At 35.8% G+C, this 26,405-nt stretch overlaps 1 protein-coding gene across 1 annotated transcript in view; it reads right to left on the minus strand.

The window, feature by feature from the left end:
- iqgap1 (IQ motif containing GTPase activating protein 1) overlaps positions 1-26,405 on the minus strand; it is a 69,789-nt gene that overhangs the window by 17,568 nt on the left and 25,816 nt on the right. The window contains exons 3-17 of the mRNA XM_073835945.1: positions 21,929-22,085; positions 21,765-21,842; positions 21,514-21,590; positions 17,297-17,364; positions 16,781-16,894; positions 16,410-16,588; positions 14,046-14,133; positions 13,789-13,952; positions 13,292-13,376; positions 12,924-13,087; positions 9,357-9,517; positions 8,837-8,961; positions 8,584-8,747; positions 399-489; positions 46-213 (exon numbers count right to left, since the gene is read on the minus strand). Of these exons, the coding sequence (XP_073692046.1) occupies positions 46-213; positions 399-489; positions 8,584-8,747; positions 8,837-8,961; positions 9,357-9,517; positions 12,924-13,087; positions 13,292-13,376; positions 13,789-13,952; positions 14,046-14,133; positions 16,410-16,588; positions 16,781-16,894; positions 17,297-17,364; positions 21,514-21,590; positions 21,765-21,842; positions 21,929-22,085 (1,883 nt within the window). The remainder of the gene's footprint in view (positions 1-45; positions 214-398; positions 490-8,583; positions 8,748-8,836; positions 8,962-9,356; positions 9,518-12,923; positions 13,088-13,291; positions 13,377-13,788; positions 13,953-14,045; positions 14,134-16,409; positions 16,589-16,780; positions 16,895-17,296; positions 17,365-21,513; positions 21,591-21,764; positions 21,843-21,928; positions 22,086-26,405) is intronic.

The following is a 26,405-nucleotide window of genomic DNA, read 5'->3' on the forward strand; positions in this document are numbered from 1 at the left end:
AAGAAATATTACTATAGATTATTTTACCAAATCAACCCATCTCACCTTCCTTTGTCTTGTCCTCTTTAATTCGAAACAGGTCATCCTGGTAGGTCTGAGCACATTCAGATGTGACTCCATACAGACCAGCAGCAGGTGACCGCAGGGCTGCCAGTGTCTGAGAAGAGTCCTTGTTATCCACAGCCTCATTAATGGCCTGGATCGCCTGAGAGACTGAAGATGGACAAGAAGATCATTCTTTAGAAAAACTGAGATGACTCAAAGAACAGAACCATCTTTTTAGTTAAGAATCATATTTATATTCAAGTTGAGAGAGATACAGACTATATGAGTAAATACACAAGCACAAAAGAAAATGTGTTCTGAATTTAATAGTAGATTTAAATTAGCATTTTTACATTGCAGAGCATCCTCTGAGTCCTTGTTGGCTCTTAAGATCGCATCCTGGATCTCATCTAACCAAAGCACTGCAGAAGGATCTCCGGTTTCCTGTAAAGACAAGAAAAAAAAAAACAAGAATTAAGCATGACTACAATTTTTTTTATGGTTGTTGATTAAAGATTTATTTTTGGCATTTTTGCCTTTATTTTGATAGGACAGCGTAGGGGGAGTGAATATGGAGAGAGAGAGAGAGAGAGAGAGAGAGAGAGAGAGAGGGGGGGGGGGGCGGGATCGGGAAAGGTCCTTGAGACAGGATTCAAACTCGGGACTCCCATAAAGCTACAACGCTTTATGTCAGCACACTGCCCACAAGGCTATTGGTACCGACATAACTACAAACATTTACATGAACTATTTTACAATATCAGTCAAAAGTTTTTGAACAGTAAGATTTTAATGTTTTTTTAAAAGATTTTTTCTGCTCACCAAGCATGCATTTATTTGGTCCAAAATACAGCAAAAGCAGTAATATTGTGAAATATTTTTATTATTTAAAACAACTGCTTTCTATTTGAATATATTTTAAAATGTCATTTATTCCTGTGATCAAAGCTAAATTTTCAGCATTATTACTCCAGTCTTTAGTGTCACATGATTCTTCAGAAATCATTCTAATATGCTGATTTGCTGTTTAAGAAACATTTATTATTATTATTATCAATATTTAAAACAGTTAAGTACTTTTTTTTAGGATTATCTGATGAATAGAAAGATCCAAAGATCAGCATTTATCTGAAATAAAAAGCTTTTGTAACATTACACACTATACCATTCAAAAGCTTGGAGTCGGTATTTGTTTATTTAATTTTTTTGGAAAGAAATTATAGAAATTAATATTTTTATTTAGCAAGGTTGCTTTAAACTGATCAGAAGTGATGATAAAGACATTTACAATGTGACAAAAGATTTCTACTTTCAGAAAAATGCTGTTCTTCTGAACTTTCTATTCATCAAATAAACCTGGAGAAATTCTACTCCGCTGTTTTCAACAAGATAATAAATGTTTTTAAGCAGCAAATCAGAATATTAGAATGATTTCTGAAGGATCATGTGACTGGAGTAACGATGCTAAACATTCAGCGTTGAAATCACAGGAGTAAATTGCATTTTTAAATATATTCAAATAGAAAACAGTCATTAAACAGTAAAAATATTTCAAAATTTTACTCTTTTTGCTGTACTTTGGATCAAATAAATGCAGCCTCTGTGAGCAAAGGAAACTAGTATTTGATTAGAAATATCACTCATATGGACACTAGGTGTCAGTCAAACCTTCTGTAATGAGATTATTACAGCTATTAAACAGTCCACCTGTTGACAGTTAAACATTTTGTATGAAATTAAAGTGACAGTTCACTCTAAAATGTCATCATTTGCTCACTGCAATGTTCCAAACCTGTATGACTGACTTCTCAGGATCACTAAAAAACCCTCAGTGTTTTTTGACAAATGAAAGTCAATGGGGTCCAGTGTTGTTTTGCACCTCAGTAACATTCAGCATATAGAGAAAAGATTTTTGAAACATCATTTTGTACAGTATAATGTGGATAAAAATACATCATGGTCATTTAGTGACAACAAATGAACTGGAAGAAACAGTGTTTCATTATTCAACAACATACCTGCCAAAATTAGATAAGCAATCACACACAGCCTTTCGGAAAAATAGCACAATTTCCTTCTAGAAGTGCTGGAGAGAGTCATAAACAAGATTGAGCTGACTGACTCAAATGCAAATCATCAAATCATGTTCTTTGGCTGTATGAATTTAAACCTTTGTGGAATAATTGCATCTATTATTATTATTTGAAGGGAGTTTTGAATAAATGCATGCTAATAAAAGGGCTCATTACTACCACCACCAGGTGGTGCAGTTGCCCTCTAATGGTAGTCCCTGACCGCATGCTGAGCTCAGTTTCCGGAGCACGAGTTGCAGCTCTCTGATTTGCTGAGTACAGCGGCCCCTCTATGCAATCTGCCCGCCTTTCTTGCAAACGTACAGCAGCGCCGCGCACCAAACCCGAGGGTGTGGCAAATTGTGCAACAGAGGAAAACGTTGTTCCTTCAGGGTTGATAAGACTCCGCTCCACTGCGCTACGTTTTATCGGCTGTATAAAGCTAATGCCTGCTGGATTAGAGCACAAATAGGACTTAATGTGTCCCAGTGGGGTGGAGTAGAAATGAAATGATCAGGATCTGTGAATAAAGTCTGCCAAACGTAACTAAGGAAGTGAAAAAGGGTGTGGTGTAATGTCCAAGATTACATTACCATCTCTTCTGGGCCTGTTTACAACACTGAATGATAAAAGAGGAACTACTATCATTATTCCGGCCAAACTTTGGTGAAGCTCATCGCGAAATGCTTACGTAGGGAATTTAGCACAGGAAATACAGATAAAATACTCCTAAAAAGCAAATACCTATAAATATTTCATCTATTCTCCAAATTAATGTATGCATGTGCGTGTATAGCATTTCTCACCATTGTACGTCAACTTCCCAAAATTATTTCACGTCAACTGCTTATTAATACATTTAGTGTGCGATTTGTAACTTTTCATATTTTACTTATTACAAGAATGAGACTCAAAATGTGAGTACTTAAATCAGAAATGCCTTGAATTGTTACTGTGAGGTCACACGGTGCTCCATCTTTTGAGATTTTTGTTAAAAAAACATAACGTCAAACTTTTTTTCCTAACCACTTCCTGTGTCAGTTGAGCAGATCTGGTTTAATTTGTGCTTTACACGTTAGTGACCCAAGCTAGCGTAAGCCTAAAGGAGAGTGTGATGTCAGTGCTAAAAACCCTGTGCTGAATTACTCCAGCTAACGGGACCAGAATTTTGCCCTTTTAAGGCAGAGAAAATGTCATAAGGCTTGTTATTTCCGATGCTTGTGCAAATCGTGGCGAAAGGAAACACTTTGTTTTTCCAGCCATGTTTTTTTTTGGGTAGCATGGGTTCAGCACTGACTTTGACAGCTATTATGAGTCCAAAAGACAAAAATTGCTTTTCATGTGATGCTCTATTAAAAGGCTGGTTAGTGACGTAAAGGGTAAATATCACTAAATTCAAAAGAACTGTTTCCGAATAGGTGAATCAAACAGAGATGCAGATTTAAGATTAGTTTTTTCCCCATATTCTGGGTGGTTTATCTTGAGCTGTCACAGAGCCTAAGAGAAGTTCATCTTTGAACCACACTGGTACACTGCTGTGGTAAACCATGGCCTTCTGTGTGCCCATTCACCTGCATCCTTGAGGTTTCATTTTCACGTCCACAGGAAACACGTGGGGCGTGGCTTAAAACACTGACTAGACACTAAACTGAAATATATGCTACACATGAACCTACTTCACTTCAATGAGCCTCAGATTAGGATTAAAATGTCATATTATTATATACAAATGTGGTGTGTATGATACCTGATGTGTTTACGATCAAATGTTATTTTTTCATACAGTAGTCATTTGAAAATCTAAGGGGCTTTCTATTTAAAAAAAAAAAGGCCAGACAAAATATGGGGGTGAGGAACGAGACGGTATGAGCTCAGATGATGTCATCATTAGACTAGAGTCATGAGAAGCACATAGTGGGAGAAACTCACATGATGCATGTTGAGATAAGAGAGAGAAATAAAACAAACTGTGATACTGCTTAGTGTAAAAATAATTTCAGAGTGAAGCACAGGACTGTTTTCTTTTACACAGAAGCAGCTCACGAGCCAATGTGTTTAGTTAAAAGTGTTATGGTTTCATTTTTGAAAATAATTAAATGTAAAATAAACTGTAAAATAAAAATGATACTATTACATTATTTTTCCTAATACTCATCTAAGAGCGTGCACAGCTATTGAAGCACTTTTCCACCACTGAATAAAAAAAGGTAATTGTGACTATTTATCTAACTTTTTTCTTTGCAATTGCGAGTTTGCATCTCGCAATTCTGAATTTTTTTCTTAGAATTGCATCATATAAACTCGCAATTCTGACTTTTTCTCAGAAGTGTGAAAACTGTGAGTTAAAAAGTCAGAATTGCTAGATATAAAGTCAGAACTGTGGGATATATACTCAGAATTGCAAGAAATAAAGTCAGAATTGTCAGATATAAACTCACAATTTTGAGTTATAAAATCCAGTTCTGAGGAAAAAAATAAACAAAATGATGTTCACAGAATTGCGAGTTTATATCTCGGAATTCTGATTTTATAACTCGCAATTATAAGTTTATACCTCAGAATTCTGAGAAAAAAGTCAGAACAGCTAGTTTGTATCACACAACTCTGAGAAAAAAAAATTGTGAATTGTGAGATGAGTCGCAATAACCTTTTTATTTTTTTTATTTTTTATTCAGTGCTGGAAACGGGCTTCCACATACAGCAGTGTTTCAGTGGCACATTAAAAAATAAAACAATCTAAAACTACAAGATTAAAGTCGCAATGTTTGAAAACAAAGTCAAAATGTTACAAGAATTTAAATTGTAGAAATTAAAGTAATAATATTTTGAGAGCAATATATTGTGCATGCAAAGGCCCGAATTGAGAGCACCGGGAGAAGTTGCCAGGACATTTATTTGAATATTATTGTGTCTGAGCGACCGCATCATCTTACTGGGATGAGGAAGTGTCGATTTTAAGGATTTTTTTTAAGGATTTTTGAGGACTTTGCGATTTTGGTACTTTTAATATAAAAAAAGTACTTGCAAAATCAGTTTTATAGCAAAATGTGTCTTACAATAATGTGATTTTCAAACTCTTTAATGTGGCATGACCAAGCGGCAACTTCTCGCTCTCTCTATTAAAACCAACACAGAAGTGACTTAAACTGCGATTAATCGACTGGCCACTAGAGACTGGCTGCAAAAGGGAGTCAATCCCATAGACTCCCCATGTTACAATGCCCAACTTTACAGCAGAAAAAAAAATGTGTTTCCAGCCTGGTTTTAGTCTATATCAGGGGTTCCCAACCTTTTTTACTCCGGGGCCCCCCTCCTTCTCCGGCCAATTTTGCAAGGCCCCCCTATGCCTGACATGTCATCTTATACTGTACTTCCACAGTAAAGAAAAAATAATTTATTTTTAAACTTTTTTATTAACCAAAACATTTGTTTTGCCTTAATTATTCTTCTACTGCATGTTATAAAAAAAAACCTCAAAATTCAAATAAAATTTAAATTAAAACTTCAAATATACCTTATAATCTTTAAAGAAAACCTCTGCTCAATTCTAACTTTTAAAATTATTTTACTTCAGACATTCTTTACAACTTAAGAGTACTTTTTCTTAAATAAGTGAACCTGCTCTACAACAGGGAGATACCAAAAGACCACTAAACCTATCCCTTTGAACTTGACTGACTGAATAGCTACTGTTTGTGTCCATTAAAAAAATAATACACGAATTCAAACTACAGCAAATACATTCTAAATCTGTTGAAACACATCGATGTGAAGGTTCGACCAAGACGGGATCAGTGAACTCTGTCAGTGCGCGCCTGATACTCATAAACACCGAGCCTTACTCCTCTTCTATGGGTGAGCATTTATTATAAAACACTCACATTAATTTGGACAACTAGGCAAATGTTTGTAATTTCACGCAAAAATACGATAGGGATCAGAGCCCCGAGAGCGCGCATAGTTTGTGAATCAATAGCAGACTTATGCGTGTCTCATGCACGACTCTGATTTACACGAGACATTAGGCACGCGCAAGTTCGTTATTATGACACTAATCGTTTTTACCTTTTACCTTTACGACGGTTTGCTTCATGCGTGCAGCCGAGAGATGTAACATTAGTTTGCGTACAGCATTTGGAAGTTTTGAGCCGCCATTCAGTCTGTATTTAACAGTGCGATGAGGCTTGCTGCGCCGAGTCTGAAGCAATCAATCACAGAACACGAGAGAGGCTGTGCTTTTATTATTCTCATTTAGCGCGTTAATAATGAAATTAAACAATTATAGGATAATATTTACATTAATTTTAAGATATCTCGCGGCCCCCCTGGAGGATCACTGAGGCCCCCTAGTGGGTCGCGACCCCCCGGTTGGGAACCTATGGTCTATATAGCTAATTTCACCCTTCATGTCAATTGTGATTTTTTTTTTATAACTCATCTGTTTAAAGGTTGTATCAGCGATTTCTAGCCTAAAACATAAAGTGTCAATTTCAGCTGACCTTTCTTCACGATCCGCTCGCTGCCTGCCCCATAAATTGTCTGTGAAAAAACCGCGTCTCTCTGGTCAGCCTAGGGTCCGAGATATGCCCAAAAAAACAATCGGCACTATCAACCTTTCCACACATAAACAAACAGTGTTCCAACCAATCAGCGTCAGGGGTTTGGTGTTGTGGACTTTCCTACTGGTGCAGGGATGTGAGGGAGGCGGAGCGAAAGTCCACAACACCAAACCCCTGACGCTGATTGGTTGGAACACTGTTTGTTTATGTGTGGAAAGGTTGGTAGTGCCGATTGTTTTTTTGGCATATCTCGGACCCTAGGCTGACCAGAGAGACGCGGTTTTTTCACAGACAATTTATGGGGCAGGCAGCGAGCGGATCGTGAAGAAAGCTCAGCTGAATTTGACACTTTATGTTTCAGGCTAGAAATCGCTGATACAACCTTTAAGTTATATTAAGCCCTAAAGTTCTGCATAATTAAGGGCGTGGTCACTTGAGTGACAGGTGGATTGCTGCTGCTGTCACCACTGTCACGCTAAGTGGGTGTGGTCTCAACAACCAGCTCCACCCACATCCCTCCTCTTTGCCCATTTTCAATTATCCACGAGTGACGCACAATGACGTGATTCCAAGATGGCGACGGCCGAATCCCGCCCACTATGAGCTTCAGAATAGCTCTTCAGAAACCTATGGGTGACGCCACGGACACCAAGTCCATATTTTTTTACAGTCTATGGGCATTAAAGATCGCTGTATTAAATTATAATGTTTTCTTAGTGAAAATTCTGCCTCCTACTCCACAAAAACGTCTGTGGCGTCCAATCTTTCATTTCTCACATGTATTTAATGTAATAAAAGGTTGAATTGGACTCCAGCTCATTAACATAACATATTAACATAACATATATTATATTGACTTTTCTGAGGTATATAATATTAAGTGATTATTCACAAGCTGTTTTATTCACAGTATATTACAGTAAATAATCAGACATAATATTTTTATGTCTTCCATTCACTATTTGTAGTGCGCCAGCCACCCCGTAATCGCAATATAATCTGTGCTTTGTTGCTTTAAATATAACAGAGCTTAGCTTTCAGATTCTGTCAATTTTATAACAAAATACAAATTATAATGTGTTTTTTTCTTTATTTCAGGTTTATAGCAAGATAAAAAAACAGGGACAAGGACCAACAGAAGGCATGAAAAAAAGTATAGCCTAATTTATTGAAACTAATGTCTGATTATTGTAATCAGAAAGATGATTGACTCACATGCAACTGAAAATGTGAAAACACATTACTGTAAGACATATTGTTTGTATTTCGCTATAAAACTGACAGATTTTGAAAGCTGAGACTTTGGAATATTTCCCGGTGCTCCCAATCTGGGCCATCTGCATGCGTAATAGGCTAGAATATACTCTCAAAATAATACGAATTAAGTCTAGTAATTTCACCTTTATTTCTTTCGACTTTATTCTCATAGTATTTCGACTTTATTCTCAAAATGTTACGACTTTAGTCTCGTAATCCTTTTGTTTTTAACGTGGCACTAAAACGCCGTCGTTGGCAAGTACTTTCTTTTATCAGAAAATGACGTCATTCATTTTTTTTGCCTTCCACTTTCAGACCTCAGACTTCCCTTGATAAAGGGATTCCACCATCTATTGGGCAAATAAACCAAAATCATTCAATGACTGAAAACAACGTTCTACGCACCCTCATCAGATCGCAATGCTATTGTTTTCAGAGATTGAAATAAACTCACATTAGCGTTTGGACAGAGAAGGAAACTAGAACTAGACAAAAACCGGAATCGGATATGAGAGGATGAAAGCAGTGGAAGTGGCCCAACATGCTGAACAGTTCAAAATAAATATTAAATAGCTGATATTTTTACACTTGCAGTGGCAGTGTTTTATGTGGGCTGTATTATTGTTATGGGTCTGTATTTGTATACATACGTGGGCCTTCTCTCTCCTTGCCTCCTGCAGTATATCATAGTAATGCTGGGCCAAAGATGGATCTATATCTGTTAGCTTGGCAGCTGGGTTCTGTAAAGCAGCCATTGTCTTCTGTAGGTCACCCTCATCCAGAGCCTCATTGATCAGACCAATAGCAGCAATCCCTAAAGTCACAAGAGGACATGTACACTGTTTATAATGCAGTGCTATTTGAAATGAAATCAATTATGCTGAAGACAAACGTTATGCTCACTTTCATGTTCCTCTTGAACAGTACTGTTGACCTGGTCCACACAGGCCTGGATGTCATTCCAGGTGAGATAGTCACTACCCTCTTCACGCGCAGCTGCCTTCAGACGCATCAACTCATCTATATACCTGCAACAACAAACAGTGGTTAAAACCAGGAGATAAATCAAAATTGACATTTAAGAACATAGTTTGGCATATTCTAAGCTATTTCTATTTTAGCTGTCAGAAACTGAAGTGAATGTGAAAACTGGGTGTTCTATACAAGAATATATCCAGACTTAAATGAGTGTTAGGTGAAGTAACACCTAAATAGCTATTTGACTAATAGTTAACAATCTAATGGCCCATGCAGCCTATGACTTTCAGCTGAAAGTCATTTCATCAGCTGAGCTATTGTATATTAATTAGAGATTTTTTTCTTTAGAATAACTGATAAATCATTCAAGGAATGTGTTTCAAAGTAAACATCACTAATTCCGGTTGCATGTTGACTTCAACTGTACATGGTCCTGTATTCTCACCTCTGGGCGTACTCGTCCTCTACATTGCTGAGGCCGGTGAGAGTGCTGCTGAGCTGTTTCCACACTGCTGCCCTGTCTCCTACATCCAGTGCCCCATTTATCAGCACCACTGAGGACAGCATCTCAACAGCAACCAGCAGTTCAGGATGTGACAAAGAGCCCTGTGCAGTCAAGCAAAGCACAAAAATCACTCAGACTCAACTAAACGGTTACAGGTCGTCAATTTATGTAAACTGCATGTAAATTATTACTCTCTTCTATGCTGAGATGCGTAACTTTGACCTATTCTAAAGTGTGCATCACATGCATCTCAGAGAAGGCAATCCCATAATTCATTATGACAAACTCAAGTGAGAAGAGATGCCAGTCAAGGTGAGAGAAATCAATAATAGGGCTGTCATGGTATTTCACTACAAAAGAATTCATGATAATGTTACTGCAAAACCTATAAAAAGTTTGGGGAAAAAAAACATTACTCAATGCTATCAAATTCATCTTCAACTTTGTTTACATTTTCTGCTTTTTGGTCAATAAGTCACATTCAACAAACCGTTGCAGAAACCAAAATTGAACAAAATATGTGGATGTGAAAATAAATCTGCATAATTTATCCTTGTGATCTTTCATTCAAAAAATGCACAAAATTCTAACCTGTCACTGAAGTAAAACAATAGAACCTGGGGTGAAATCTCATTATGAAATAAATGTTTGTTCACCTTGGCCACTATTATTGGCACCCAATTATTGCAACCTCCTTTTCCTAAGGTAACAGCTCTGAGTTTTCTCTAACAATGTCTAATGAGTTTGGAGAACACCTGACAAGAGATCAGAGACCATTCCTTCATACAGAACCTCTTTAGATTCTCCAGAATATCTCTCTTCCCAGCTTCATGCTGGTGCTTCTCTTCAGTTTCTATACAGGGTTCAGGTCAGGGAACTGGGACGGCCATGGTAGAAGCTTTATTCTGAGCTCAGTGACACATTTTTGTGTTGATTTTGATGTTTGTTTTGGATCATCATCCTGCTGGAAGATGCAACCATGGTCCATTATAAGATTTCTAACAGAGGCAGTCAGGTTTTGATTTTTTATCTGCTGGTATTTGATAGAATCCATGAAGCCATGTATCTAAACACGATGTCCAGGACCCCTGGAAAAATAGGCCCACAACATTAAAGACCCAGCAGTATTTTTAACCATGGACATGGGGTACTTTTTTATCCCTGTCTGCACCAAAACCATCTGGAGGGTTAGCTGCCAAAAAGCCAATTTTTCGTTTCATCTGACCATAGAAGCCAGTCCTATTTGAAGTTCCAATCATGTCTGACAAGTGAATATGCTGGAGTTTGGTTTTTGGGTGAGCCAGGAGGATTTTTCTTGAAACCCTCTGGAACAACATGTGGTGATGTAGGGGCTGTTTGATCATTTTATTTTAGGCTTTCTGACCCCAAGATTCGACAATTCTCTGCAATTCTCCAACTGTGATCCTTGGAGAGTCTTTGGCCCCTCAAACTATCCTCCTTATTGTGCATTAGGATGATATAGACACACAGCCTCTTCTAGGCAGATTTGAAACATCTTTAGTTGTAACTTCTTAATTATTGCCCTGATGGTGGGAATGGGGATTTTCAATGCTTTAGCTCTTTTTAGCCACTTTCTATTTTGTGAAGCTCAACAAACTTGTTCTGCATATCAGAACTACAATATTTGGTTTAACTTCTTGTGATGGATGATTAAGGGAATTTGGCTTTTATGTTCCTCATATTTATAATCCTGTGAAACAGAAAGTCTTGGCCGGACAATTTTATATTTCTAGCCACCCTGGTGTGCTAAAAAAAAAATTGTAATATTAATGGGAATATACTTTAGAGATATTTTATTTAGACAAATTTCTAGGGGTGCCAATAATTGTGGCCAACGTCAACTAGAGAAAAACATTTAATTTCATAATTAGATCCCCCCCATTTTCCATTGTTTTACTTCAATGAAAGGTTTGAATTTTGTGAATTTTTCAAATGAAAGATCTAAAGGATAAACGATGCATATTTATTTATATATAGTCACCTTTGCTCATATTTACTATGGGTGCCAATATTAGTGGAGGGCACTGTATATCTCACAATTCTGACTTTTTTTCTTCAAAATTGTGACATAAACTTGCAACTGCAAGTTCTAAAGTCAGAATTGTGGGATATAAACCTACAACTGTGTGAAATAAAGTCAGAATTGCAAGATATAAACTGAATAATTCTGACTTTTTATCTCAGAACTCTATTTGTATCTTGCAATTCTGACTTTCTCTCAAAATTGTAAGATATAAACTTGCAATTGTTAGAAATAAAGTCAGAACTGCAAGATATAAACTCACAAATCTGACTTTTTAACTTAGAACTGTATATTTGTATCTCGCAATTGTGAGAAATTATTTTATTTTAAAATTGTAAGATTTAAACTTAATTTAAACTAAGTTATGAAGTCAGAATTTTGAGATATAGACTTGCAATTTTGACTCTTTTTTCTCAGAACTGTATAATATAAATTTGCAATTGTGAGAAATAAAGCCAAAATTGCAAGATATAAACTCACAATTATGACTTTTTTGAGTTGTATATTTGCATCTCGCAATTATGACTTTTTTCCTCACAATTGCGAATTTATATCTCGCAATTATGATTTTCTCTCAATATTGTGAGATATAAATGGCAAGTTATAAAGTCAGAATTGTGGGATATTAACCTGCAATTACAAGAAATAAAGTCAAAATTGCAAGATATAATCTAGTAATTCTTACTTTTTATCTCAGAACCATATATTTATATCACGCTCAGAATTGAGAATTTATATCAGAATCTCAGAATTGTATATTTGTATCTCTACCATTTGTCCTTGCAATTGCAAACTTGTATCTTACAATTTTAAATTTTGAGATATAAGTGTGAGATATTCAATATAGTTCCGAGGGGGAAAAAACATTTTCTCAGAATTGTGAGTTTATATCATGCAACTCTGAGAAAACAGTCACCATTGCAAATTTACATCTCACAATTTTTATGAAAAAAAAAAAAGTCAGAATTGTGAGATAAAAAGTCGCAATAACCTTTTCTTTTTTTTTTTTATTCAGTGGCTTTCACGATGAGTAGCAATATCGCCATCAATATCACCATCTACGTCAATATTTCACGTTTTTACAGTTATTGGCAAAACTGTCATATAGTGATTATATAAAATTCTGATATATGACCGTTTGCAAAATTGAGATTTAGATATTTAAAAGCTGAATAAACGTAAAATTCAGCTAAAAGCTGGTTTGTTAGGACAGGACAACGTTTGGCCAAGATACAACTATTTGAAAATATGGAACCTTGATATTATGGAATCTTGAAATATTGAGAAAATCACCTTTAAAGTTGTCCAAATGAAGTTCTTAGAAATACATATTACTAATCAAAAATTAAGTTTTGATAAATTTATAGTAGGAAATTTACAAAGCATTATAAGGCAGCTGTCTGTGTAGCAAAATAACCAGAGTGCCAAAATGAGTTAAAATTGTGTATGTGAGTGTTTTTAACCTCTGCACTCTGCTGTTGCAGGCTGGCGAGTTCTCTCTGGTACAGATCTGCAGCACTAGGGTAAACCTGTGGCAGCTGGGCATCTGGGTTCATCAGTTCATTAACCGTTTCCTCTGGTACACCTTTTTTGATGGCAGCATTGATCCTCTCCACCGCCCGCAGCACTGAAACACAAACACACACACACACACACACACACACACACACACACATCATCTTATTGTTCTTTTCACAGAGTGACATCTGTAGGACAGCATGAATGACACATAGAAGAGAGACAAAGAAAACAGTGACGTCTTTCTGATCTCTGAATATACAAACTACTCACGGGTTCAAAAGAGTGTAGCGAAACAGAAGGGAGTACATACATTTTTGATAGTCTGCTGCTTGTGTATTGGCTGCATCCACTCCACTCTGTAACTCCTCCTTTATCAGAGACTCTCCTGGGGCATTCTGGGCAGGAGGAAGAATGAAACAAGCCAAAAGCGATGAGATTATAGAATTTAGAATTAACAGCTTACATTTTTCATTGTTCATTTTGGGTAAGATATGGTACTTTAATAAGGAAGCAACAATTAAGAAACACTGAAGGATATTTTGTCACGTCAGCTGTTGCAGGATAAACTGTTATTGCTGTTATTACTGGTTACCATGACAAGCCTATATTTCTGCTGAGCCCAGGGTTTCTCAAAGATGTGCTGTGATAAAGCGAATTGATCAAATATTTGCAAAAGGACACCACACTATGCCAATGCATTTCATATTTAGAAGGGATCATCAGACAAAATATAAACCATGGTACAAAAGTGTACCAAATTGTAAGTGGCAAAGCCTTTTTTCCCCACTGAGTAGCAGAAGCTGTTACCTGTTCCTTCTGTTCTCTATCAGCCAGCAGTTGTTTGAGGTACCATCCCTTGTTCTGAGCCTGTACTGATTGCAGGCCTAATGCTGGGGAACGGAGAGCGTTATACAGCTTGTCCTCATCACCACCCAACAGAGCCTGTTCTGCTGAATCCAAGGCTTTGGTCACTGAGAAACAGCACACACACAGAGAACTCAGATCACATCCTCAACCTCAGAAGAACACAAAGAGCTGGAGGTAGACATGGGTGAGGTACGTACAATTGACTTTGGTGATGTTTCCCTGGATTTCAGCATGTGTGAGCAGCTCATCGTAAACGTCCCTTTCAGCCTCAGCATTCTCTCCAATCTATATATTTAAAATAAGCATACATTTATACCATTATCTTCATACTAGCTTTCAATTCATACACAATGGATAGACAGATTGTTTGACCAAATCTAAAACTACTAAAAAAGTTTTTCATTAAATGACAAAAGATGAAAAAATAGAATGTTATATAATAAAATGAGTGCAAGTTGAAGTACTATTTAAGTTGAAGTGCTCTAATTACTAAAACCAACTAAAACCAAGTTACATAAAAACATTGGGGGGGGGGGACTGAATAAAAAATATAAGCACATAAAGATTTACTAAAACTTAAATTAAAGCTAAAAATATAAAACTTAAAGCTATTTTAAAATATTAATAAACACTAGTGCTGGGTAACGATTAATCGTGATTAATCACATCCAAAATAAGCTGTGTGTACTGTGATTATTTATTATGTTTTGAAAATATTTATATGTAGTATTAATATAATTTAGATTATATATTACTATATTTATATTTTATTTATTTGTATTTATATACACATAATAAATATACACAGTATACACACATATATTATGTACACAAAAACTTTCCAGCACTAATAATTACTATAATAGCATGTAAATAATACTGAAATAACTCTTTAGCAACTTTTTTCAGTCTTTGCATTCTCTCCGATATATACATATATTTATAATAGCATCTGCATAGTAGTTTTCAGTTCATACACAAGAGATAGACAGATTGCTAATCAAATCTAAAACTATTAAAAATAGTTTGTTAAATAACAAAAAAAAAAAAACTTAAATAAAAAATGTATTTAAATAAATTTGAAATGTTGCCTTGCCAACTAACTGAAAGAAAAATGAGTTGAAGTACTAAAACTAAAAAAAAGTTAAATAGATATATTGAAAAAATAAAAAGTATAAGCACATAACACAAAATTATACAAAAATTAAAACTAAATCTAATAAAAGCTACTTTAAAATATTAATAAATACTACAACAGTATATAAATAATACTGAACAAACTCATTAACAATAGTTTTTCAGCCTCAGCATTTTCTCCAATCTATACCAAAGAAACATACATTTATACCATTATCTTCATACTAATTTTCATTTTCTAAAAATGTTTTTGTTAAATGACAAAATCTAAAAAACCTAAAAAGATAAATGACATTAAAATGAATTTAAGTTGAAGTACTAAAATGGAAAATAAAGTTAAAGATATTAAAAAAGGGATATACATAAAAGGATAACATAAAATGACTAAAACAAACTAAAATTATACCAAAATGAAAACTAAAAATAAAAAGCTACTTTAATATTAATAAATACTATAATAGTATATAAATAACACTGAAATAATTCATTAGCAATAGCTTTTAACTGATTGTACTACACAAAAAGCACTTTAACACAGTTCATTTAAATACATAATCTGAATAGAATTTGGCTCAGCTAAAGACGCTGGCAAAAACAAAATAATTAATACTTAATAATTATACTTAGCAGTATTGAATAAGACACGTTTACTACAGGCATGTCTACTATATGTGACCGTTGACCACAAAACCAGTCATAAGGGTTGATTTTTTTTTAAATCGACATTAATACACCATCTGAAAACTGAATAAATAAGCTTTCTATTGATGTATGGTTTATTAGGACAGTATTTGGCTGAGATCTATTTGAAAATCAGGAATGAAAAGATGAAAAAAAATTAATAATAATAATAATAATAATAATAATAAAAAATCTAAACACTAAGAAAAAACATTTTTAAAGTTGTCCAAATGAAGTTCTTAGCAATGCATATTACTAACAAGAAATTACGTTTTGATATAGTTACGGTACAGAATGTACAAAATATCTTCATGGACCTTTGCAATCAAAACATCTTTTCATAATCTTTGTGTAATATGCTAATGAACTCGGATAAAAGAAAAATGTATAATTTTGACCCATACAATGTATTTTTTGGCTATTGCTACAAATATAACCATGCTACTTAAGACTGGTTTTGTGGTCCAGGGTCACATACATATTTCAGTGAAGTGTACTGAAGATGGTAGATAGAGTTGATACTAATTATAAATGTTGATTATAAATATGCATGTATTTTATTTAATAATTGTTATCCTGTCAACTATTTAAAACAGCCTTCAAATCACACTTCTGATGCCTAAATGCTGTCTACTTTGGCAGATTGCTAAATTTTGGAACAGAAATAGTGTGTACAAATATTAAAATACGCCTTTAGTTTCCCAAATATAGCAAATCTTTTATTTTTAGAGCAAAGTTCGTACTCTCTTTCTGGAGCTGGCAACTTTCTCAGTCTTGGCCTGGAACAGGGTGTCCTGGTACTGCTGGGCGGCGCTTTCATCCAGCTGCAGTAACATGGCGTTTGGGTTTCTCATGGCAGCAAGAGTGCCCTCAGGGACTCCGTGGTCAATGGCATCATTGATGGCGATCACAGCAGCGTGCACTGAATCATTGCAACAGAAGATAATGCAGATCTTTTGAGCTCAAAGCAATGCAAAACAGATCGTAATTACTGTGCTGTTAAACTCTTGGCTGTACAAGTAAAGTCTAGTTGTTTATGTTTACAAGGGAAGGAGTTGTGCCAAAGAGCCAAAAGGAATTCGACCTAAAAAGCAGAGACTGAAATAATGCTCACAGGCTGCTTCGTCCACTGACAGCTCGTTGGCTAAAATCCCGCCAATTTTGCTGAACGCTGGCATTTGAATGTTGTACTTCTCTAACTCGATCTTCATGTTGTTAATCTCCTCCTCTGAAAAAGAAAAAAAAAACACACACACAAGCAATAAAAATAAAGGAGATTATTTGGCTCAGTGGAAAATATTTAGTTTATTTTCAATATTTTATACTGTATGATTCTAGACAGGCTCAGAGTAAATATTGCAATGTCATGCTTTAATGAGCATGGTAACCTTTTGGAAACGTAATCTTGGCTTTGAATTTTTCCTTGCTTTGATAGGACTGGCTGGACATTGTTCTCAATAGGTCTGGTAAATAATGTTTTCCATCCACGGACTTGGCAGGCAATTTCAAGCCAGCCAAAATGGCAGGAAATGCTCATACAATTGATAATGATTTTCACATTGACCACAGCTCCCGGGAACAGGGGCTTTTCCAGCTGTTATTGTACAAACTCAAGCTTTAGCTGACTCACCTGTGAAGGCGACCTTGCCATACAGGTCTGTAATCTGGGGCGCAAGCCCAAGTTTAAACAGGTAGAGGCTGTAGGAAAAAAAAGAAAGTAAATATGAGAAACAAAATTCCCAGAGGACAGCTATCCTATTCCATAGGTGTGTGCAGGAAAAGGTGCTACTAGAAAGAAATCAGATGTTATCTGTATGGCTTTCAAGTTTGACACGCATCCCTTCGTCAATATCAACTACAAAGACTGACTGGATTTAGTACCCCTCACCCAACGACAGGCCTCTGCCAAATTCTCGCCCCCTGAATGCTGTTATTTCCTGTTTCTGATGGCCAGATTTATGGCTTTTGGGCTCAGCGTCAATTCTGCACTGAGCTGGAATGTGAGAGTTACAAATGGCAGGATCCTCTAGCCTCATGTTAAGTGCCTCAGCAGAAACCAGAACAGGTTTCCTCATTAATTCTGACTCATTAAGAGATGCGTGTCGAAGCAGATCAAACCTACACAGAGACATACATGCACTTTTATCTATGATTAACATAATTGGATGAAAAAAAACAGACAGAGTTTGGGTTTAATTAAGCATATTGTATTTGAGTTGCAGAAGCTGCTTTGAAACTGCAAGTAGTTAACTTATAGTTATTTACAGGTATTTGTTTGTAGGTAGCAGGGTAGGTGTTGTTAAAAAGCATTTTTGCTCATCAAGGTTGTATTTATTTGATTAAAAATGCCGAAAAATCAGTAATATTCTGAAATATTATTGCAATTTAAAATAGTGGTTTTCTATTTTATTATATTTATTATAGTCGGCGCCGATAGCCTTGTGGGCAATGGTTGAATGCAACGCAACGCCGACATACAGCGCCGTTGCGCTCCAGGCGTCCCGTGTTCGAATCCCGACTCGAGGACCTTTCCCGATCCCGCTCCCCATCCTTCTCCCACTTTGTTTCCTGTCACTTCTGATCTGTCCCATCTCAATAAAGGCAAAAAATGCCAAAAATAAATCTTTAAAAAATATATATTTATTATACTTTAAATTACTCATTACTCCTGTCTTCAGTGTCACATGATCCTTCTAAAATCATTCTAATATGCTGATTTAGTTCATAGATAGGGATAGATAGATAGATTGTTAATCAAATCTAAAACTATTAAAATAGTTTCTGTTAAATGACAAAAGCTGAAAAAAAAAGACTAAAACAAACTAAAAATTAAAGCTGCAAGCAGCGATGAACGGACCCTCGCCATCTGCGCAGTCGCCATCCCGATAGCATCAGGAAAACGGTGCCCAGTTGGCAGATGCATTCACAGTAACCCTCTGCCAGTTTGGATTTTTCTTGCTTGTTATTATTAGCTATACTTCTACAATATATCATTTTGCACACTACTAAATGGTTCTAAAACACCATGATATAAAACTTTTATGCATAGCTTCTGCACTTTGAGCATGTATTTTTTCTTTTTGTTTTAAGGGCATTTTACGATGATGAAGAATATTTACCTTTACACCTTTCATTACTACATAAGATAAAAGAAGTTGTATTTTATGCAGGACTGCTTTATCTAAACCAAACATTCATATAATGTATCTCATAACCTTGTACTTTAGTTACATCTGATCAAATGCACAAGACTGCCTGAAATGTTATGAACAGCAGCTATGGTAATTATTCTCCTTTTGATTTTATATTCGTACCTCAGGATACCAATTCTGAGCTAACTTGATATTATTTGAGCACCAGTTTAAATCTAGCCTTTCAGAAAGATCTTTGATGTCTCCAACACATTTGAAGATATAAACCTAACCCCTGCAAGGTCTTCAGATAATGCCAACTGTGAACCATAAAATATAACTGCTACATTTTCCCTATATTCTGATGATGATGATGATAAGAACATGTAATTCATGATGATAACAAAATGTTATTATTGCTTGCATTACGTCCACCATTTCTGCTTAAATGTCATCGTTACCTCTCTGTACAATTTGTGTGTGGATATTGCTTTGCTGGTGACTCCTGTTATAAGACATCACTCCTAAGCGCTACACTTTTGCTATGTGACTGCATAGGACAAGTTCATGGTACAATTCAGTAAAAAAAACTGCAAAATACAAACAATGAAAGAGTTAGTGACCCTTTATATTTTCTCAAAATATCAGACTCTCAAAGATCAGACATATTTATGTAGATTACACTACATCAATGTGCATTTCTTCCTCAAAGATGGTCTGCAGCATGTCACTGCTCTCTCTCCCTCTCTCCCTTTCACCCCTCCCCCCTGCACTCACTCTGACTGTCACTCTGTAGTGACTCAACACACACACATAGACAGACAGTCAGGCAGAGTGAGAGCAGGTTTCTGATTCCTTTTTTTAATTTTCTTTAATTCATAGAAGCTTGTATAATTATGATATTAACATCACTTGCTCAGAATGACTAGTTCTCTGTGTGAAAAAAAGTTTTAAAGAGTTTGGATGCTGCACTTTGAAGATATAAAAAAATTATGGTTATCTTTTTTACTATAACTTTAAAAAAATCACCACTTCAACTCCGTTCAAGATATCCCAAATCCACTCGTAATTTAGCATCTTCAGAATCTTCTCTTCATGTTAAAAAAGTTTGGTGTGAACAGCTTGTTGTTCTTAGGAGTATGAATTTGTTTACAGCCTGATTTTTCCAAAAATCCACATTCAAATCAAATTAGCCAGCTTTCTGTTGGTCGTAGCTTTTGCCAGTGTCAAACTATCATTAATACTGATGTGTGTGTTGAGTTTCATGAAATTCTAAACATTATCTGCCTCGAAAAGACAGGAACCTAATTTTAAAGTTTGACACGTTGCCATGGCAACAGCATTTGATTTATCATCGACCCCTTTACATATTCTCATCGGCTGTGTTTTTACATTATTTTGATAAAGTTTGAAGAAAATCGAGAAATTAAGAGGCTGATTTCAAAGCATTTTGAAAATGACACACTTCCTGCTGCCAGTTGGTGGCGCTATAACTTTGACTCATAATAGTCACGTTTATGTAATCGGCATCATACAACAAACAAACTGGTGAAGTTTCATCAGAATCAGGCAATGTGTGCAACAGTTATTAGACACTTCCTGTTTCTCATTTCTCGCCATAAATTTGTCGCCTTGCCACGGCCAAACCGTTCGAGATATCAAAAATCCCCTCGCAATTTTGCAAAATATATATATATATTAAGTAGCACAACTGTTTTCAACGTTGATAATGAAGTAGCATATTAGAATGATTTCTGAAGGATTTGGAGTAATGGCTGATGAAAATGTAGCTTTGCATCACAGAAATAAATTAAATTGTAAAGTATATTAAAACAGAAAACTGTCATTTTAAAATACAGTAATATTTTTCCTGTATTTTTGATCAAATAAATAGAACTTTGATGAGCATAAGAGATTTATTTAAAAAAAAAATGTTAAAAAACATAACTAATCCCAAACTTTTGAACAGCAGTGTATTTATTTCCCCCCCAAAAAAAGAAAACACAATAAGGGTGACAGAACTGTCACTGAACTCGTAAAATAATACTAAATACAACTAAACAAAAAAAAATATATTTTGCTCAAAATGAACTGGTTCATTTAAGTTCAAAGTCACTCAAAATAAAATAAACTGTTAATTTGAACAGGAAATGGTCGAATTAGTCACTAAAACAGATTCATTTATATACTAATGTTCAAAAGTCTGGGTTCAGTACCTTATATTTTTAAAAGAAGACTCTTATGCTCATCCGTGCTGCATTTAATTGATTAGATTTACAGTAAAAATAGTAATACTGTGAAATGTTTAAAACAGTTGCTGCTTCGTATATTTTGTGGAAACCATTTTGTGAGAAATCCTTTATAACACTACTAATGTCTTTAATCTCAATGCAATGTTTTATTTTTTACTGAATAAATAAAATTCTTTCAAAAAAAAAAAATTCTACTGACTCCAAACTTTTGAATGAAACCATTCAGGATAGTTAAAAATATATTTATATTTAATATATTATTTAATATATTTAGTTTTTAATTAGTGCATGTAGACCTGCGCCGCCACTACTCTTTGTGACAAAACAGCTTTTTGTTACTGTAAAAGCTCTACTATTATGAACACAGCTGAACTACAGTAACAGTTAAGTTACTAACACGTCTTTTGGTTACTTTCTCCAAAACAACAGATTTATGAATAAGCCCACAGCGACTTAGCAGATACCTGAGAGCATGTATGCAATAGATGCAGCGGGGCATGTTCTTCCTGTCGTAGATGTCTGTTGTCTCAGGATAGAAAATCTGACAGGGAGAGACAAGTACATGTATTTAGATGAGATTGAATGCAGCATTGTTGCCAAACATGGGAAAGACGTTCAGAGGCAAGCACTATCATGTTAGTGAGTCAATAAAGCAGAAGAAATGCTGCTAATGAAAGCAGCAGGCAGGCTTGTGTTCACCACCTACACTCCTCACCTTAGGAAGGCCCTTATCTGTCATTGCATTCAGCCACTGGATGATATTGTCTGTGTGTCTGAAATGGAGCCCAGTGGCCTACAAGTGGGACAAAGAAGAGAGCAACAAGTGAATCCAGTCTGCTATTTTCATATCAGTGCTTCTGAAAAGAGTTTTAAACTTACCTTGTAGCGTGTTTGTTCACGGTCATAGATTCTTTTGATTGAGACCACATTGGGAGCAAAGAAGTTGCCCAACTTGGCCAGGTACACGCCGTTTCTTAGGCCCTCTTCCAGCTCGGTGGTGGGCGGGAGATCCTCATTTAAACATGCTTCAATCCATCTGAAACATAAGAGAGACATGGCATATTCAGCAAGGCAATCCATACAATTGTACATGATGCGAGGTTTATACCCAAGGAAGGCAGAAGTGCCTTTATGTTGTTATAAAAGATACATGCTATAGAGTCATTATGTTAAAATGCTTTATTACAATGCACTTGCATTGACCTCTTGGGAAAGTACTCTAATACAGTCAAATACCTTGGATCATCTAAAAGAACCAGTACAAAAGGTGATACTCATACTATGAAAATGAGCACATTAAAGCACACCCTGTTCTCTTCTTCATGAGTTGTAAAGTTTGATCACAGGAGGGAATACCACATACCAACTATAGTTACATCACATTGACAACATTCTCCTGTACATTTCAATCTGCTGAAACTGACACAAAAAACATTCCATGAAGGCCAACTATTGCTGTTTTAAAACAGAAACAACACGTCCTGACATACTTCAAATATTGAACATCTGGAACAGACGGAAAACATCGAAAGCAGGAACTGAGATAGAGTCTTGCTCTGCTAAGGCTGTCGTCCACTTGCAGGTCCGATGGATGACAACAATAGATCACGATGCAAATTTTTTATTACCAGGGAATTTCCATGTCATTTACATAATGCTAGTTGTCTGCTTTGCAAAGGCTAACTTTGTTTGCTTTAGAAAAGCAGCAGGCACAACGTTTCAGTTTTTCTAGTCATAGCTCACCCAAAGAAGAATTTGCATCATTTTATTTATTCATCCTCTTGAGGTTTCAAAACTGAATTACTTTTTTCTGTGGAACACAAAAGTAGAACTTTTGAAGAACGTTCACACAACGAAAGCAGACTGTGAGTATCTCAATTCCTAGAAGGCCAGAGCTCTGCACAATTTAGCTCCAACCCTAACCAAACACACCTTATCCGGCTAATTAAGGTCTTCAGGATTACTAGAAACTTCCAAGCAGGTGTGAGTTCAAGCTGGTTGGAGCTAAACTCTGCAGAGCTGCGTAGGGCTGCACGATATTGGGAAAAAACTACATTGCTCCAGCAGCTCGTGTTGGATGCAGTGTTGCCAAGTCCGCGTTTTTCCCCACAGAATTGGTCTACTTTTAAACTGTTGCTATGGGTTGATTTAAAATTTAAATTTTGTTGTACACTGCTAAAGTAAGATCTTTAGGTTTTTTGCAAAATAAATATGTTGAGAATGCATAATACTCTCGAGTGTCTCTTTTTGATAAGGATACCTACCATTTACTTATTATATTATAAAAATATTAACTTTATTCACATACTAAAGGGACAGGACAGGCTACTCCTCCCAAAATGTACCAAAAAAAGTAATACCGTGATATTATACCGTCACCGTTCAAAAGATGAAAAATACTGTGATATTAATTTTAGGTCATATTGCCCACCCCTAGGGCCAGATCTTTAAAAGACTGCAAGGTTTCTGCATTTCCTTCTTTTGCATTGCATCTTTTCTCTGACCTGCTTTCCAGCTTTGACATGCTGGTGGACATTAGAAAAGTATTCAGTAAAAGTGCAGTATTCATCTTTGCCTGACATTTTCCAATACCTATATGTCATCCCACTCATCCCAGCGTTCACTGCAGCTTACGCCGTTACAGGAAATCTTGAAAAAAGGCAGTGGGCATTTTTGACTGGCTCTCCAGTAAAAGAACAATTTCTCCCACTGTACATTTTGTCTCCTTCCAGCCATCATCCCATGTACAGCAATTAACATCCTCATCCCAAATAACAGCAGAAGAGGTGTCATCAGAATCTCTGCTGCCAAAGTGAAACGACGCAACTATTTTTGCAAACCTTGATACCCACAGTTCTCATCCTTTCACAGTGAGTCTTGCTGGATGACAAACTGGCCTTCCAAAGCTCTTCAACTCTTGAACGCTTCTCTCAGGAGCTGGCTTCTTCTACCAACCCCAATCTATCATTTCATCTCACATCTCACTATTTATTCCATTTTTAAAATTTCATTTTTATTTGACCATCACAAAATGCTATTCAAATGCTATATACTCCACCCCAAAATAAAAATTTTGACAACAATTACTTACCACCATGTCATTCCAAACCTGTAAAAGCTTTGTTTGTCTTCGGAAGTCAATTGAAGATATTTTGGATGAAAACCGGTAGCTTTTTGACTGCCCCATTGATTGCGAAGTAAATAGCACTGGCATAATCCAGAAAAGTATGAAAGACGTCATCAAAATGGTCCATCTGCCATCAGCGGTTCAACCACAATTTTCAGAAGCTACGAGAATACTTTTTGTAGGCAAAGAAAACAAAAATAAGTACTTCATTCAACAATTCGTCTCCTCTGCGTCACCGTAGCGCCATTTTGGAGACAATGCAAACAACGTATGCTGTTCTCTGTCAGCCGCATCACGCGGATATGCTGTTTTCCTTTGTATCAAAGTGTAAATAAACATTGAAAACCTATCAGTGTCCAGGGGATACTCCCCAAAATGGCACTACGGTAATGCAGAGGAGACAAATTATTGACCAAAGCTGTTATTTTTGTTTTCTTTGCGTACAGAAAGCATTCTCGTAGCTTTGGGAAAATTATGGTTGAACTGCTGATGGCAGATGGACTATTTTGACTTTTCTGGGCCTCGACAGTGCTATTTACTCGGCAGTCAAAGGGACAGTCAAAAAGCTACCGGCTTTCATCCAAAATATCTTAAATTGTGTTCCGAAGACGAACAAAGCTTTTACGGGTTTGGAATGACATGGGAGTAATTTGATTATTGACACAATGTTCATTTTGGGGTGGAGTAACCCTTTAAACACAATATATATTACTAAATTACATTGTAGCGGGGTTGTAACATTGAGGAAATTGGCCAAATTGCTGGCCTGCCTCAGAGATCTAACAGCCCTCGTCAATGTCAAAATGATTGAGAGGGACAATCAAATCAAACACAAGGTTACAGCCTTGAATAACAATACCTCCACCTGATTTGAGAGTGCCCACATAGGACACATAATGATAGCAGCAGCCTAAAAGCCTTCACTCTGCCTCTCATCTGAATAAAATTCTGCAATGGTTCTTTGTGACGGACATGCCCACACTCGTGCACACAGGTTGTGACACAGGAGGCACACCCAAGTCAATGCTATTAATGGGCCCTGAGAATGACATAAAATAAAATAAAATAAAATAAAATCTTCCACAATTAACATACATAAAACTATTCATGAATTACATCATACAATCTGGAGACATTTCAAACATAAGACAAAAATAACTGTGACTGTAGCTGAGAATGTGTAACACTATCTACTACAAAGGACTTCCTTTCAGTGTGACACAGGAAGACTGAAGCCGCACAGTTCACAGGTCATTCCAATAGGAAGAGGCGAGAGTGAACTCACTGTCTCCTAAGGAAGAAACACAAGGGCTTTCCGCTTCTGTTTTGTAACAGGGTCATATTGTGAGAACATTAAATCAAACTGTCCACATGTTATTTCCCATGATCTTTTAGAGTAAGTTTAAAGGAGGGCTGGATGATACACTGAATATTAGCAATATTCACACAATATTTTTTCATGTTTTTATGTCTTTTTTGCTCACAAAGCCTGCATTAATTTGATCCAAAGTACAGCAAAAACAGTCAAATCTTGAAATAATTTTATCATTTAAAAATAACGGTTTTCTATTTTGTATATATTTTAAAATATAATCTATTCCTGTGACTACCAGTCAAAAGTTTTTTAACATTAAGATTTCTGTTTTTTAAATAAGTCTCTTTTGCTCACCAAGCCTGCATTTGTTTGATCCAAAGTACAGCAAAAACAGTACAATTGTGACCCTGGACCCTGGTCTTAAGTCGCTGGGTTATATTTGTAGCAATAGCCAAAAATACATGGTATGGGTCAAAATTATTGATTTTTCTTTTATGCCAAAAATCATTAGGAAATTAAGTAAAGATCATGTTCCATGAAGATTTTTTGTAAAATTTCTACTATAAATATATCAAAATGTAATTTTTGATTAGTAATATGCATTGTTAAGAACTTAATTTGGAGAACTTTAAAGGTGATTTTCGCAGTATTTTGATTTTTTTGCACCCTCAGATCCCAGATTTTCAAATAGAAAAAACCATATATCAATAGAAAGCTTGTTTATTGGGCTTTCATATGATGTATACATCTCAGTTTTGTAAAATGTAACCTTATGACTGGTTTTGTTGTCCAGGGTCACAATTCTGAAATAATTGTACCATTTAAAATAACTGCTTTCTATTTAAATAGTTTCAAGTGTAATTTATTCCTGTGGTTTTAAAGCAAAATTTTTAGCCTCATTACTCCAGTCACAC

Source organism: Garra rufa, chromosome 3, assembly GCF_049309525.1.
Source record: "Garra rufa chromosome 3, GarRuf1.0, whole genome shotgun sequence".
Classification (NCBI taxonomy): Eukaryota; Metazoa; Chordata; class Actinopteri; order Cypriniformes; family Cyprinidae; genus Garra; species Garra rufa.